Below are 18009 nucleotides of genomic sequence, written 5' to 3'. Positions count from 1 at the left end.
GTTCCAAAATTAGTGTCCTGCCTTACGGCAATAGTCATAGCTTTCAGTTCGTTCAGAGCTCTAGTGACTTCCCCTCCCTGCACAGGGCTTAGAACCAGCGGTGCTGACCCAGGGAGGGGATGTGCCCTGCTTGTCCTCCTCCTTCCACTCGTCCCCCAGTTGCTGGCTGCGGTTTTGGACCTCTCTGGAGTTGGTGGGGAAGGGAGAGAGAATGAGCAGAGAAGACACAAGATAGTGTCAGCACTCCCTGAACTGGCAAGTGTGTAAAGCTGACCCTTGTGGGGTTCTCTTGTAGACATTTTGGAGACCCCTCCATCTGGGGACCTCTCCTCTGTAGGTCTCCTGATGTGGGCAATGTACTCACCAAAGCCTTGTCACTCACTCCTTCTGTAGCTCCTGGGACTCCCGGTGTCTGCTCTTGCTTCTATCTGCTGAGGACCCTTCAACCTGCTGGACACATCTTTAGGAAAGGACCTAAAACAACCCAAACTAGCTTACTCATGCATCATTTTCTGCGACAAATTCTGGGAGTGCAGACCAGGTCCCATGCAGCTCTATCCTTTGCAGCCAGTGCATCTTGTGTCCTTTATGTTTCTCAGGTAGAATTTAGACACCTGGCAGTCCACTGTATTCCCCATTCTTTAAGAGTCATATGTTAAGCTTTTCTCACCAGGCTTGAGTAAGAGCCAAGTACTACCCATTTTGCCCCTGCAGGAAGGTGGAGATCATAACACTGCTGTCTCCAAAGAAATTCTTCAAGTCCTCTCTCCCTTAATGTCTCACAACCAGTTACTTTTATATTTGATGTTGGGAGAGCTTTTAGAATGATGTAACAAGTTTTCAGATATTTCCTTGGAAAATCTGCATCCTAGTCTAGCACCTCACTTGAGTGTCCGAAACTTATCATCCTAGAGGCTTGGCTGAAACTATCTTAGCATCTTAGCATCCTGTTGGATTTATGACCACTGTAACCAAATAATCCTGATAAAAACAGTTAACAAATATTTATCAGGTATGCAGCCACAAAAGAAAAACGCCTCCAGCCCTCTGCCAGTGTAGGACAGAGTTTACAAACTGTTAGCCTGCTGCCTGAATCCTGTCCATGGACATACTTTGGTTGATCCTCATAATCTTTAATTTTTTCTTGAATCTATTGCCAGTATTTACAGATTGAGAAATTTTAACCTCTGGATTTTAAGATCCAGATTCCTGGCTTTAAAGAAACAGAAGATGTGGCAACGCTGGGCCTGCACTGCTGCCTGGCATAGTTAGCTGGAGGTGGTGGGGGCTGCCCCCTTTGACAGGAGGGACTCCATTCCCTCTTGGCTCTGTGACCTGAAGCCAGTGTCAGTTGCCATTTATCATCATTGGGCTCATGCAGTTACCTTTTCTTAAATTAAGGACTAAAGTGAAATATTTCTGGTACTCGTGTTTCTTAACAAAAGAGAAAAAACAAGATAGTCCAAAAGAGCCATGGAAGGGAGAGACATAATTTATTTAGAGATACAAAGTATTCTTATGTGTTTAATGTGCAGTTAGTGTGTGTGTGTATGTGTGTGTGTAAAAGACAACTTCAGGTGCCATTGGAAAGTAACCCATAAATATAATCATGGTTACTATACAAAAATATGTGGTGAGAAAAAGACATTTCAACAGGATTTGTTTTTAGTGCAACTAAAATAAGTTGTGTGATTTGCTGCTGGAGGGCATTACATTCTCCCACTTCCCTGGCTTATGTTATGTTCTTACTTGGCCCCTGATGTTTCAGTTTGCAGCAGGGGGAAAACATTCTCTGGCCTCTCTGGAGGGAATCAGCCAAAATGTGGATTCATTGTATGTCCAAGGGGGTCTTAGCTCAGATCTGAGAAGGAGTAACAGGATAGTTTCCCCAAGGTTATGGCCACTTGGAGAAAAAGCAACAGGTGTTGGCAAGTTAATGAGGTTTTCTTTTTCATGGAATGATAAAATAGGATTGTTGAAAGAGTATTCAACTTTGAAACTAACTCTTTTGGCAAATTTTGTTTTCAGTTTATTTTTTAAATTGAAACCTTATTGATTTTTATAAGTTCCTGTTAAGCGAAGTCTCTTATCCATTTATCTGAATTAGAGCAAAACCAGAATTATTTTGAGGAAAGGCTTTCACTTGCCCAAGTATATACTCTTAGGAGGCAAGCCTTCTGTTGAGTTGTGTGTTGGAGTTGTTATATCTTCAATTTTAAGAAGAGGAATTATTCTCTCCCTGCAGCTCTGCTGCTTATGAAAGTGCACAGTCTGGCCTTAATTGGCCTTGCAGAGTGGCTCCTGCGAGGTTCTTGTCAGTGTGTGTAATCTCCCTCTTTTTGCCATTCATTGTTTATTAAAGACTGAGTTCTTTGAAAGCTGTGCTGCATGGCCTTTTCCAAACAGTTGTTTGGTCTTGGTATTCTGTTTTACCCTCAGATTAAGCAAGGCCAACTGAGAACTACATTCCTAGACCACCTTATTTTGACATAGCTACTTTACACACACACACACACACACACACACACATTCTTTGCAATCATTGAATAAAGCTATATGAAACAATCTTATGACACTTCCTAACATTTCTTTATACAAATATTTTTGAGGACACAGAGGAAACTTCCCTAAACTCTTAGTTATCAGGAAGAGCTGGGGGTTGGGGGGGGGTGGGATGAATTGGGAGATTGGGATTGACATGTATACACTAATATGTATAAAATAGATAACTAGTAAGAACCTGCTGTATAAAAAAGTAAAATAAAATTGCAAATCAAAAAAAAAAGGAAGAGCTGGGATTCTCCTGGTTTACTTTATGGACACTGTAAACCATTAAAACAGTGCTTTGCGTTTAGTTTTAGCTGTGAGAAATCTTGGGGATATATCTATAATCCTCTTCCAGCAAGCACATAAAACCTTAGGACAACCACTTTTGGTACTCTTATCCTGGCTGCTTTTTATTATTTTTCCTATGCTGATTTCCACTTTGCCTACAAGATTTTTAAAAAGATTTCTTCTTTTTAAAAATCTTATACTTCAGACAATTTTGTAAAATTGCTTCAACTTTGTTTTAGAATGAGGCAGGATATAGAGAAATTAAGTACAATATCAATGACTAATCATTTGTTGCAAACATATTACCAATTTGTTTTTAGATTTCATTTTAAATTTCCTGTCCTTTATGAAATCAGGTCTTTCGCTTCTTTGTGATTGTCATGAAGAGGATCATTGCCATGGATTTGAGCACCCCTTGGCTACCATATTTTTACCCCATAGTTAACATGACTGATTCAGCATAAATCTTAGAGTTTATAGCTTAGAGGAAGCAGAGGTTGCTTCTGACCCTCTTACTTCTCCAAGGGTCCCATTTTGTGGCTTACTAAATTTCAGTTTCAAGTACCACATTTGAACAGGAGGACAGTTATATGTCAGCATAGGAGTGGTTGGCCTATAAGGCCTGGGAAATACCTGGCATTGAACCTGGTCCTTCACAAGACAGGTGTTCAGCAAGAGTTTGGTGACTTAAATTTACTTGCGGCTTATGTGTTTGGATCTGGAAGCAGTTACCCACCCTTGTGGTCTGGGTCTGGGTTGGGGAGTGTAATCTGCTAGTGTCAACAGTGGCTTGACATCAGTGACATTTTCTGCTTTTCTTTTCTTTTTCAGAATATGATCGGTTGGGCTTCCTCCTGAAGTTGGACTCTAAACTGTGAGTAGAATGAGACAATTCCTTGACTCTGTTGTAGAGAGGTCTGAGAGCTGGGGGCCAACCTCGAAGGGCCAGCTCTCATCAGACCTGTGGTTGTTGGCGGTTCCCTGGGGCCTCTGTCCTCAGTCTGTCAGCTGAAGCTTAGAGCACGTTACAGTCTGCAGGGGCCTGGAGAGGATGAGATTGTGGGTGCAAACATAAGGCCTTAGATTTGGCTGGCACAGGAAGCTCGTTACAGAAGGAGCTCCCGCCAGGAGTTTGAAGGACGAGGAGGAAAGGCTTCTGCTGCAGAGTGGAGGATGATCAAGTCACAGCAGGAGGCATTGCAAAGCCTTTCAAAGATGCTCTGCAGCCAGGCATGCAAAACGTTCTGTGCTCAGGCTTCCTCCATGCTTTAACTCTTGTCTCTCTCCCACAGGTCGATCCTCCCTTTCCCTCTACTCTTCCATATGTTTTTTATCTGTGTCTGAAATCCCCTTTCCATGCTTGTCCACTAGGAAAACTTAAAGTCCACCTCCTTCCTATACAGAATTAATTATCTCTTCCTCTGCTTCCTGTGAATTTTCTACCTCTGACACCCATTATCTCATTATAGTATAATTAACTGTGTAATAGTTATTAATTTATTAAGAGCACAGGCTCGGAACCAGGCCATGCTTGGTTCAAATCCCGGATTGCCATTTACTTTCTTTGTGATTTGGGGCAGACCACTTAACCACTCTGAACCTCAGTTTCACCTATAACATGAGGACATCAATATACCTACCTCACAGGGTCATTGTAAGGATTGAATTGAAATGGTGAATTTACAGGGGCTTTCAAATAGGTATCTAATTCTTTCAGAATCCTTCCCTGTCCTGGCCCTCTTGGTCTCCCTAGCACCTAGGCAGCGCTGCCACACGTTTGTTAGGTGCTCAGTAAACACTGAACACATGGCTGCATGGCTGGCTGCTTGGCTGCACAGATGACAGGTGGATGCCTGTGTGCTTCCCTCATTAGACTGGGCTGCCTGGAGATTGGGCTCTATCCACTCTGCGTTCGTGCCCTGCACAGGACCCCTCACGTGGTGGATGTGCAGGAAATGGTTGCAGAGCTGCCTGTGGCTCCTTTCTGTGGTTAGTCATCGTTGTACACCTCTGCCCCTGTCCTGTACCAGACAGATGTGAAAGATCAGAATTGTGTCTCTTTCTTTCCTCTCTTGCATGAGGTCTTGACCACAGCTGCTTCTGATAGTGATGGCTACACCTACATACAAGGCATCAAACCCAGGGTTATTTGGCTTTCCCACTGAATTGTCTGGCATCTAGCCCCGTTTCCTGGCAACTGGCTTCTTGGCTCTGGTGCCTCATACTATGAGTTCAGGTGTTGTAATTCTCCCAGCTTTTATACATCATGGAGGCAGCCATGAGGGAAGAACAGTCTCTTCTATATACCAAGCTAGTATAGAGATGTCAGTCACATGTTAACATCTAGGGAATGGGGCTTGATTATGCTGGAAATCCACAGGCTTCTTCCTTAGAAAATTCTTGATTTAGTGCTCTGGGCAAAAAACAAATCAATCATAAGCTATAAGCAAGTGAAATGCCTCCAGAACGGAAGAGATGTAGTAATTTACCAGCTGAATCACATTGATGAACAAAAGACATGTTATCCAGGACACGTTAACTATACTATTTAAACTGTCTTCAGCAGTGTAAGGAGGGGAATTAAGAGGACACTCCTGCCCCACTGACCTGACAGCTGGGTGGTACATAGTAAGCTGTTGTATAGCTTTCTTCTGTGTACCAGACCAGTTCCGTAAAACATTTGAGTCAACTTGGTCTTTAGGCTGGGGAACTGGCTTGGCTTCGTTATATTTAACTCACAATTTAAGGTATAAGCTAGAACCTTCCTGCCTCTTACTGCAAGAACTTTTCTAATCCAGTGCTATCTTCAGAGCAAAGCACAGATACATAGGAAAGGTTTTTACCTGCTTCCAGGGAGAAGTTTCCAAGTTAAGGATCCTGGTTTTTGGAGGTAATTCCTTAGCAATATTCAGATCTCCCCTTATGAAGTCTTTCTCTGCTGTGTTGTGTTCTATTTCCAATGTATAGGAAAGGACCTGAACTTGGATCAGAACTGGATTTGAATTCTGCCCCTTCTGCTTAAAATTATATGACCTTAGATAATTCATTTTGGCTCTCTGAATCACAATTTTCCTTTATGAAAAACATAGATAATAATACCAATTTCCTAAGGTTTTTATGAAGAATAAAAGAAAGCATTCTATGAGTAAATATACAAATGTAGGAATTTCTTTTTGTTTATCTTGATTGGATTCATTTAGCTTCTATAGTACATGAATTCATATGTTCTGGAAAATTTTTAGCCATTATTTCTTTAAATTTTGCCTCTGCCCCATTCTGTCTCTACTCCTCCTCTGAAACTCTGATTAAGTGTAAGACCAAAAAAAAAAGTGTAAGACCTTCTCATTCTAGCCTCCAGGTCTACTAACTTCCACATTTTCCATTTTTGATCCTTTCTGCATTGAACTGGAACCCCAAAGGACTCAACTTAAGGATAAACTAGAACTACACATGTACCTCTAAATCAGGACTGCAGGAAAGATTGCTAGAGCTCTGAGCAGATCAGGGCAATAAGTCAGTAAAAAAGAAACGCTTGATACTCACAGCCAGGGCTCTTATCACTCAGGTGATCCACGGACTTCAAGCTATGAACTCCGTCTAAGGTCTTCCAGACTGGCAGTGCCTCCATGCTCCTGGCAGAAGCAATTGCAGTCCCTCTCTGGAGGAAGACATGAATTCCTCACAGATAACTTTTCAAGGAAATGAATAGCTCACAGAAAAAATTACTAAGCACATAAGGAAACAAGACTCCATTAGAGAGAACCATGAAGAACAACAGACAACAGAGGGGGACCCACAAAGACTTCTGAAATTGGAATTACCAGACACAGTTTATAAAGCAATTAGATAGATTGGTTCAAGATGGCAGAGTAGAAGGACGTGCTCTCACTCCCTCTTGCGAGAGCACCAGAATCACAACTAACTGCTGAACAATCATCGACAGGGAGATACTGGAACTCACCATAAAAGATAGCCCACATCCAAAGACAAAGGAGAAGCCACAATGAGACGGTAGGAGGGGCACAATCACAATAAAGTCAAATCCCATAACTGCTGGGTGGGTGACTCACAAACTGGAGAACACTTATACCACAGAAGTCCACCCACTGGAGTGAAGGTTCTGAGCCCCACGTCAGGCATCCGAACCTGGGGTCTGGCAACGGGAGGAGGAATTCCTAGAGAATCAGACTTTGAAGGCTAGCGAGATTTGATTGCAGGACTTGGACAGCACTGGGGGAAATGGAGACTCCACTCTTGGAGGGCACACACAAAGTAGTGTGCACATCAGGACCCAGGGGAAGGAGCAGTGACCCCATAGGAGACTGAACCAGACCTACCTGCTGGTGTTGAAGGGTCTGCTGCAGAGGCGGGGGCTGGCTTGGCTCACCATGGGGACAAGGACATTGGCAGCAGAAGTTCACAGAAGTACTCTTTGGCGTGAGCCCTCCCAGAGTCTGCCATTAACCCCACCAAAGAGCCCGGGTAGACTCCAGTGTTGGGTCGCCTTAGGCCAAACAACCAACAGGGAGGGAACCCAGCTCCACCCATCAGCAGACAAGCAGATGAAAGTTTTACTGAGCTCAGCCCAGCAGAGCAACAGCCAGCTCTACCCATGACCAGTACCCCACATCAGGAAACTTGCACAAGCCTCTTAGATAGGCTCATCCACCAGAGGGCAGACAGCAGAAACAAGAAGAACTACAATCCTGCAGGTGTGGAACAAAAACCACATTCACAGAAAGATAGACAAGATGAAAAGGCAGAGGACTATGTACCAGACAAGGAAACAAGATAAAACCCCAGAAAAACAACTGAATGAAGTGGAGATAGGCAACCTTCCAGAAAAAGAATTCAGAATAATGATAGTGAAGAACATCCAGGACCTCAGAAAAAGAATGGAGGCAAAGATTGAGAAGATGCAAGAAACGTTTAACAAAGATGTAGAAGAATTAAAGAACAAACAAACAGAGATGAACAATACAATAACTGAAATGAAAACTACACTAGAAGGAATCACTAGCGGACTAACTGAGGCAGAAGAACCGATAAGTGACCTGGAAGACAGAATGGTGGAATTCACTGCTGCGGAACAGAATAAAGAAAAAAGAATGAAAAGAAATGAAAACAGCCTAAGAGACCTCTGGGACAACATTAAATGCAGCAACATTCGCATTATAGGGGTCCCAGAAGGAGAAGAGAGAGAGAAAGGACCCGAGAAAATATTTGAAGGGATTATAGTTGAAAACTTCCCTAACATGGGAAAGGAAATAGCCACCCAAGTCCAAGAAGTTCAGAGAGTCCCATAGAGGATAAACCCAAGGAGAAACATGCCGAGATGCACAGTAATCAAATTGGCAAAAATTAAAGACAAAGAAAAATTATTGAAAGCAGCAAGGGAAAAACGACAAATAACATGCAAGGGAACTCCCATAAGGTTAACAGCTGATTTTTCAGCAGAAACTCTACAAGCCAGAAGGGAGTGGCATGACATATTTAAAGTGATGAAAGGGAAGAACCTACAGCCAAGATTACTCTACCTGGCAAGGATCTCATTCAGATTCGATGGAGAAATCAAAAGCTTTACAGACAAGCAAAAGCTAAGAGATTTCAGCACCACGAAACCAGGTCTACAACAAATGCTAAAGGAACTTCTCTAAGTGGGAAACACAAGAGAAGAAAAGGACCTACAAAAAGAAACCCAAAACAATTAAGAAAATGGTCATAGGAACATACATATCTATAATTACCTTAAACATGAAAGGATTAAGTGCTCCAACCAAAAGACACAGGCTTGTTGAATGGATACAAAAACAAGACCTATTGATATGCTGTCTACAAGAGACCCACTTCAGACCTAGGGACACATACAGACTGAAAGTGAGGGGATGGAAAAAGATATTCCATTCAAATGGAAATCGAAAGAAAGGTGGAGTAGCCATACTCCATATCAGATAAAATAGACTTTCAAATAAAGAATGTTACAAGAGACAAGGAAGGACACTACATAAAGATCAAGGGATCAATCCAAGAAGAAGATATAACAATTAAATATGCACCCAACATAGGAGCACCTCAATACATAAGGCTACTGCTAACAGCTATAAGAGAGGAAATTGACAGTAACACAATAATAGTGGGGGACTTTAACACCTCACTTACACCAATCGACAGATCATCCAAACAGAAAATTAATAAGGAAACACAAGCTTTAAATGGCACAATAGACCAGATAGATTTAATTGATATTTATAGGACATTCCATCCAAAAACAGCAGATTACACTTTCTTCTGAAGTGTGCATGGAACATTCTCCAGGATAGATCACATATTGTGTCACAAATCAAGCCTCAGTAAACTTAAGAAAATTGAAATCATATCAAGCATCTTTTCTGACCACAACGCTATGAGATTAGAAATCAATTACGAGGAAAAAACGTAGAAAACACAAACACTTGTAGGCTAAACAGTACGTTACTAAATACCCAAGAGATCACTGAAGAAATCAAAGAGAAAATCAAAAAATACCTAGAGACAAATGACGATGAAAACATGACAATCCAAAATGTATGGGATGCAGCTAAAGCAGTTCTAAGAGGGAAGTTTATAACAGTACATTCCTACCTCAAGAAACAAGAAAAATCTCAAACAATCTAACCTTACACCTAAAACAGCTAGAGAAAGAAGAACCAACAGAACCCAAAGTTAGTAGAAGGAAGGAAATCATAAAGATCAGAGCAGAAATAAATGAAATAGAAACAAAGAAAACAATAGCAAAGATCAATAAAACTAAAAGCTGGTTCTTTGAGATGATAAACAAAATTGATAAACCATTAGCCAGACTCATCAAGAAAAAGAGGGAGAGGACTCAAATCAAGAAAATTCGAAATGAAAAAGGAGAAGTTACAACGGACACCACAGAAATACAAGGCATCCTAAGAGACTACTACAAGCAACTCTATGCCAATAGAACGGACAACCTGGAAGAAATGGACAAATTCTTAGAAAGGTATAACCTTCCAAGACTGAACCAGGAGAAACAGAAAATATGAACAGACCAATCACAAGCAATGAAATTGAAACTGTGATTAAAAATCTTCCAACAGGGGCTTCCCTGGTGGCACAGTGGTTGAGAATATGCCTGCCATTGCAGGGGAAACGGGTTTGAGCCCTGGTCTGGGAAGATCCCACATGCCGCAGAACAACTAGGCCTGTGAGCCACAATTACTGAGCCTGCACGTCTAGAGCCTGTGCTCTGCAACAAGAGAGGCCGTGATACTGAGAGGCCCACGCACCGCGATGAAGAGTGGCCCCCACTTACCGCAACTAGAGAAAGCCCTTGCACAGAAACGAAGACCCAACACAGCCATAAATAAATAAATAAATAAATAAATAAATAAATAAATAAATAAACCCAAAGTTAAAAAAAAAAAAAAAGATGTAACACTCAAGATTTAAAAAGAAAAAAAAAATCTTCCAACAAAGAAAAGTCCAGGACCAGATGGCTTCACAGGTGAATTCTATCAAACATTTAGAGAAGAGCTAACACCCATCCTTCTCAACCTCATCCCAAAAAATTGCAGAGGAAGGAACACTCCCAAACTCATTCTACAAGGCCACCCTCACCCTGATACCAAAACCAGAGAAAGATACTACAAAAAAAGAAAATTACAGACCAATATCACTGATGAATATAGATGCAAAAATCCTCAACAAAATACTAGCAAACAGAATCCAAGAACACATTAAAAGGATCATACAACATGATCAAGTGGGATTCATCCCTGGGATGCAAGGATTCTTCAATATATGCAAATCAATCAATGTGATACACCATATTAACAAATTGAAGAATAAAAGCCATATGATCATCTCAATAGATGCAGAAAAAGCTTTTGACAAAATTCAACACCGATTTATGATAAAAAATCTCTGGAAAGTGGGCATAGATGGAACCTACCTCAACATAATAAAGGCCATATACGACAGACAAACCCACAGCAAACATCATTCTCAGTGGTGAAAAACTGAAAGCATTTCCTCTAAGATCAGGAACAAGACAAGGATGTCCACTCTTGCTGCTGTTTTTCAACATAGTTTTGGAAGTCCTAGCCACAGCAATCAGAAAAGAAAAAGAAATAAAAGGAATCCAAATTGGAAAAGAAGAAGTAAAACTGTCACTGTTTGCAGGTGACATGATATTATACATAGAGAATCCTAAAGGTGCCACCAGAAAACTACTAGAGCTAATCAATGAATTTGGTAAAGTTGCCAGATACAAAATTAATGCACAGAAATCTCTTGCATTCCTGTGTGCTAATGATGAAAAATCTGAAAGAGAAATTAAGGAAACACTCCCATTTACCACTGCAACAAAAAGAATAAAATACCTAGGAATAAACCTACCTAGGGAAACAAAAGAGCTGTATTCAGAAAACTGTAAGACACTGATGAAAGAAATTAAAGATGATACCAACAGATGGAGAGATATACCATGTTCTTGGATTGGAAGAATCAATATTGTGAAAATGACTCTACTACCCAAAGCAATCTACAGGTTCAATGCAATCCCTATCAAATTACCAATGGCATTTTTTACAGAACTAGAACAAAAAGTCTTAAAATTTGTATGGAGACACAAAAGACCCCGAATAGCCAAAGCAGTCCTGAGGGAAAAAAACAGAGCTGGAGGAATCAGACTCCCTGACTTCAGACTATACTACAAAGCTACAGTAATCAAGGCAATATGGTACTGGCACAAAAACAGAAATATAGCTCAATGGACCAGGATAGAAAGCCCAGAGATAAACCCACGCATGTATGGTCAACTAATCTATGACAAAGGGGGCAAGGATATACAATGGAGAAAAGACAGTCTCTTCAATAAGTGGTGCTGGGAAAACTGGACAGCTACATGTAAAAGAATGAAATTAGAACACTCCCTAACACCATACACAAAAATAAACTCAAAATGGATTAGAGACCTAAATGTAAGACTGGACACTATAAAACTCTTAGAGGAAAGAAAACATAGGAAGAGCACTCTTTGACATAAATCACAGCAAGATCTTTTTTGATCCACCTCCTAGAGTAATGGCAATAAAAACAAAAATAAACAAATGGGACCTAATGAAGCTTAAAAGCTTTTGCAAAGCAAAGGAAACTACAAACAAGATGAAAAGACAGCCCTCATAATGAGAGAAGATATTTTCAAATGAATCAACGGACAAAGAATTAATCTCCAAAATATATAAACAGCTCACGCAGCTCAATGTTAAAAAGTCAAACAACCCAATCGGAAAATGGGCAGAAGACCTAAATAGACATTTCTCCAAAGAAGACATAAAGATGGCCAAGAAGCACATGAAAAACTGCTCAACATCAATAATTTTTAGAGAGATGCAAATCAAAACTACAGTGAGGCATCACCTCACACCAGTTAAATGGGCATCATCAGAAAATCTACAAACAACAAATGCTAGAGAGGGTGTGGAGAAAAGGGAACCCTCTTGCACTGTTGGTGGGAATGTAAATTGATACAGCCACTATGGCGAACAGTATGGAGGTTCCTTAAAACCTAAAAATAGAATTACCATATGACCCAGCAATCCCACTACTGGGCATATACCCAGAGAGAACCATAAATCAAAAAGACACATGCGGTCCGCCACAGCAACAGTCAGCTCTACCCACCACCAGAGCCTCCCATCAAGCCTCTTAGATAGCCTCAACCACCAGAGGACAGACAGCAGAAGCAAAAAAAACTACAATCCTGCAGCCTGTGGACCAAAACCCACAGTTACAGAAAGATAGACAAGATGAAAAGGCAGAGGGCTATATATCAGATGAAGGAACAAGAAAAAACCCCAGAAAAACAACTAAATGAAGTGGAGATAGGCAACCTTCCAGAAAAAGAATTCAGAATAATGATAGTAAAGATGATCCAGGACCTCGGAATAAGAATGGAGGCAAAGATTGAGAAGATGCAAGAAATGATTAACAAAGACCTAGAAGAATTAAAGAACAAACAAACAGAGATGACCAATACAATAACTGAAATGAAAACTACACTAGAAGGAATCAATAGCAGAATAACTGAGGCAGAAGAACGGATAAGTGACCTGGAAGACAGAATGGTGGAATTCACTGCTGCGGAACAGACTAAAGAAAAAAGAATGAGAAGAAATGAAGACAGCCTAAGAGACCTCTGGGACAATATTAAACGCAACAACATTCGCATTATAGGGGTCCCAGAAGGAGAAGAGAGAGAGAAAGGGCCAGAGAAAATATTTGAAGAGATTATAGTCGAAAACTTCCCTAACATGGGAAAGGAAATAGCCACCCAAGTCCAGGAAGCGCAGAGAGTCCCATAGAGGATAAACCCAAGGAGAAAAACGCCGAGACACATAGTAGTCAAAATGGCAAAAATTAAAGACAAAAATTATTGAAAGCAGCAAGGGAAAAACGACAGATAACATACGAGGGAACTCCCATAAGGTTAACAGCTGATTTCTCAGCAGAAACTCTACAAGCCAGAAGGGAGTGGCATGATATACTTAAAGTGATGAAAGGGAAGAACCTACAACCAAGATTACTCTGCCCGGCAAGGATCTCATTTAGATTTGATGGAGAAATCAAAAGCTTTACAGACAAGCAAAAGCTAAGAGAATTCAGCACCACCAAACCAGCTCTACAACAAATGCTAAAGGAAATTCTCTAAGAAGGACACACAAGAGAAGAAAAGGACCTACAAAAACAAACCCAAAACAATTAAGAAAATGGTCATAGGAACATACATATCGATAATTACCTTAAACGTGAATGGATTAAATGCTCCAACCAAAAGACACAGGCTTGCTGAATGGATACAAAAACAAGACCCATATATATGCTGTCTACAAGAGACCCACTTTAGACCTAGGGACACATACAGACTGAAAGTGAGGGGATGGAAAAAGATATTCCATGCAAATGGAAATCAAAAGAAAGCTGGAGTAGCTATACTCATATCAGATAAAATAGACTTTAAAGTAAAGAATGTTACAAGAGACAAAGAAGGACACTGCATAATGATCAAGGGATCAATCCAAGAAGAAGATATAACAATTACAAATATATATGCACCCAACCTAGGAGCACCTCAATACATAAGGCAACTGCTAACAGCCATAAAAGAGGAAAGTGACAGTAACACAATAATAGTGGGGGACTTTAACACCTCACTTACACCAATGGACAGATCATCCAAAATGAAAATAAATAAGGAAACAGAAGCTTTAAATGACACAATAGACCAGATAGATTTAATTGATATTTATAGGACATTCCATCCAAAAATAGCAGATTACACGTTCCTCTCAAGTGCGCACAGAATATTCTCCAGGATAGATCACATCTTGGGTCACAAATCAAGCCTCAGTAAATTTAAGAAAATTGAAATCATATCAAGCATCTTTTCTGACCACAATGCTATGAGATTAGAAATGAATTACAGGGAAAAAAATGTAAAAAAGACAAACACATGGAGGCTAAACAATACATTACTAAATAACCAAGAGATCACTGAAGAAATCAAAGAGGTAATCAAAAAATACCTAGAGACAAATGACAATGAAAACACGATGACCCAAAACCTATGGGATGCGGCAAAAGCAGTTCCAGGAGGGAAGTTTATAGCTATACAAGCCTACCTAAAGAAACAAGAAAAATATCAAGTAAACTATCTAACCTTACACCTAAAGAAACTAGAGAAAGAAGAACAAAACCCAAAGTTAGCAGAAGGAAAGAAGTCATAAAGATCAGAGCAGAAATAAATGAAATAGAAACAAAGAAAACAATACCAAAGATCAATAAAGCTAAAAGCTGGTTCTTTGAGAAGATAAACAAAATTGATAAGCCATTAGCCAGACTCATCAAGAAAAAGAGGGAGAGGACTCAAATCAATGAAAGCAGAAATGAAAAAGGAGAAGTTACAACTGACACCGCAGAAATACAAAGCATCCTAAGAGACTACTACAGGCAATTCTGTGCCAATAAAATGGACAACCTGGAAGAAATGGACAAATTCTTAGAAAGGTATAACCTTCCAAGACTGAACCAGGAAGAAACAGAAAATATGAACAGACCAATCACAAGCAATGAAATTGAAACTGTGATTAAAAATCTTCCAACAAACAAAAGTCCAGGACCAGATGGCTTCACAGGTGAATTCTATCAAACATTTAGAGAAGAGCTAACACCTATCCTTCTCAAACTCTTCCAAAAACTTGCAGAGGAAGGAACACTCCCAAACTCATTCTATGAGGCCACCATCACCCTGATACCAAAACCAGACAAAGACACTACAAAGAAAGAAAATTACAGACCAATATCACTGATGAATATAGATGCAAAAATCCTCAACAAAATACTAGCAAACAGAATCCAACAACACATTAAAAGGATCATACACCACGATCAAGTGGGATTTATCCCAGGGATGCAAGGATTCTTCAATATATGCAAGTCAATCAATGTGATACACCATATTAACAAATTCAAGAATAAAAATCATATGATCATCTCAACAGATGCAGAAAAAGCTTTTGACAAAATTCAACACCCATTTATGATAAAAACTCTCCAGAAAGTGGGCATAGAGGGAACCTACCTCAACATAATAAAGGCCATATATGACAAACCCACAGCAAACATCATTCTCAATGGTGAAAAACTGAAAGCATTTCCTCTAAGATCAGGAACGAGACAAGGATGTCCACTCTCACCACTATTATTCAACATAGTTCTGGAAGTCCTAGCCACGGCAATGAGAGAAGAAAAAGAAATAAAAGGAATACAAATTGGAAAAGAAGAAGTAAAACTGTCACTGTTTGCGGATGATATGATATTATACATAGAGAATCCTAAAACTGCCACCAGAAAACTGCTAGAGCTAATTAATGAATATGGTAAAGTTGCAGGATACAAAATTAATGCACAGAAATCTCTTGCATTCCTATACACTAATGATGAAAAATCTGAAAGAGAAATTATGGAAACACTCCCATTTACCATTGCAACAAAAAGAATAAAATACCTAGGAATAAACCTACCTAGGGAGACAAAAGACCTGTATGCAGAAAACTATAAGACACTGATGAAAGAAATTAAAAAAAAAAAAAAAAAAGACACATACACCCCAATGTTCATTGCAGCAGTATTTACAATAGCCAGGTCGTGGAAGCAACCTAAATGCCCATCGACAGATGAATGGATAAAGAAGTCGTGGTACATACATACAGTGGAATATTACTCAGCCATAAAAATGAACGAAACTGGGTCGTTTGTAGAGACGTGGATGGATCTAGAGACTGTCATACAGAGTGAATTAAGTAAAAAAGAGAAAAACAAATATCTTATTTTAACGCATATATGTGGAATCTAGAAAAATGGTACAGATGAATCAGTTTGCAGGGCAGAAATTGAGACACAGATGTAGAGAACAAATGTATGGACACCAAGGGGGGAAAGTGGTGTAGGTGGGTGATGGTGGTGTGATGAATTGCGAGATTGGGATTGACATATATACACTAATATGTGTAAAATGGATATTTAATAAGAACCTGCTGTATAAAAAAATAAATAAAATTCAAATATTCAAAAAAAATTAAAAAATAAAGCAATTAGATATACTCTATTTAAGGAAATAAAGATAATATTGAACTATACACGTGTAATAGGGAACTATAAAAAGCAAAACATTAGATTGGAAAAACAAAACTTATAGAATTGAAAAATACAGTGACCAAAATTAAAAATTCAGTAGAAGGATTTAGCAACAGATTAGATACAACTGAGGACAGAATCAGTGAACTGGAAGTCAAGTCAGAAGAAATGGCTTATAACAAGGTTGGCCAGCTCTTTTTGTAAAGAGTCAAATGGTCAATATTTCTGAGTTTGGGGGGCTTTGTTGTCTCTGTCACAACTACTCATCTCTGTTGCTGTAACATGAAAGCAGCCATAGAGAACACATAGACAAATGAGTATAGCTGTAGCTATATTCCAACAAAACTTTGTTTATGGACACTGAAATTTTAATTTCATATAATTTTTATGTCATTAAATATTATTCTTCTAATTTTTAAACCAACCATTAAAATGTAAAAGACATTCTTAACTCACCGACCATACACAAAACAGATAGTGGGTCAGATTTGGCTCACAAATCATACTTAGCTGGCCCTTCACTGAGAATGCAGCAGATATATCTACATGGGAATGGCCTCCCCACCCCAGGTGTTTTCTTTTTGTTTTTTTTTTTTAAAGGAATTCCATTATTTTTATTTTATTTTTATTTATTTATTTTTGGCTGTGTTGGGTCTTCGTTTCTGTGCGAGGGCTTTCTCTAGTTGCGGCAAGCGGGGGCCACTCTTCATCGCGGTGCGCGGGCCTTTCACTATTGCGGCCTCTCCCGTTGCGGAGCACAGGCTCCAGACACGCAGGCTCAGTAGCTGTGGCTCACGGGCCTAGTTGCTCCGCGGCATGTGGGATCTTCCCGGACCAGGCCTCGAACCCGTGTCCCCTGCATTGGCAGGCAGATTCTCAACCACTGTGCCACCAGGGAAGCTCCAGGTGTTTTCTTTTCTTTTCTTTTCTTTTTTAAAATAAACTAACCAGGATCTTTTGTTTTAAATTTTTATTTATTTATTTATTTTATTTATGGCTGTGTTGGGTCTTCGTTTCTGTGAGAGGGCTTTCTCTAGTTGCGGCAAGCAGGGGCCACTCTTCATCGTGGTGCGCGGGCCTCTCACTATCGCGGCCTCTCTTGTTGCGGAGCACAGGCTCCAGATGCGCAGGCTCAGTAATTGTGGCTCACGGGCCCAGCTGCTCTGTGGCATGTGGGATCTTCCCAGACCAGGGCTCGAACCCGTGTCCCCTGCATTGGCAGGCAGATTCTCAACCACTGTGCCACCAGGGAAGCCCCCCAGGTGTTTTCTATTCTTAAGAACCTATTACAGTTGACCCTTGAACGTTTGAACTGTAGTGCATCCACTTATATGTGGATTTTTTTCAACAGTACACACTACAGTACTACATGATCCATGATTGGCTGCATCAGAATCATGGTTATGGAGGAACTGCATATATGGAGGGCTGACTATAAGTTATATGCGGATTTTTGACTGCATGCAGGGTCAG

The 18009-nt window shown here is 40.1% G+C and overlaps 1 protein-coding gene across 4 annotated transcripts in view; it reads left to right on the top strand.

The window, feature by feature from the left end:
- The window catches only part of ST3GAL3 (ST3 beta-galactoside alpha-2,3-sialyltransferase 3), a 235491-nt gene that overhangs the window by 121329 nt on the left and 96153 nt on the right, over positions 1-18009 (top strand). For all 4 annotated transcript variants that reach the window (XM_082455588.1, XM_082455586.1, XM_082455587.1 and 1 more), the window contains one exon: positions 3667-3709. In XM_082455588.1, the coding sequence (XP_082311714.1) occupies positions 3667-3709 (43 nt within the window). The remainder of the gene's footprint in view (positions 1-3666; positions 3710-18009) is intronic.

The sequence above is a fragment of the Balaenoptera physalus genome (assembly GCF_965194825.1).
Source record: "Balaenoptera physalus genome assembly, chromosome: 1".
NCBI lineage: Eukaryota > Metazoa > Chordata > Mammalia > Artiodactyla > Balaenopteridae > Balaenoptera > Balaenoptera physalus.
This window is presented reverse-complemented; position numbering and strand designations above follow the sequence as displayed.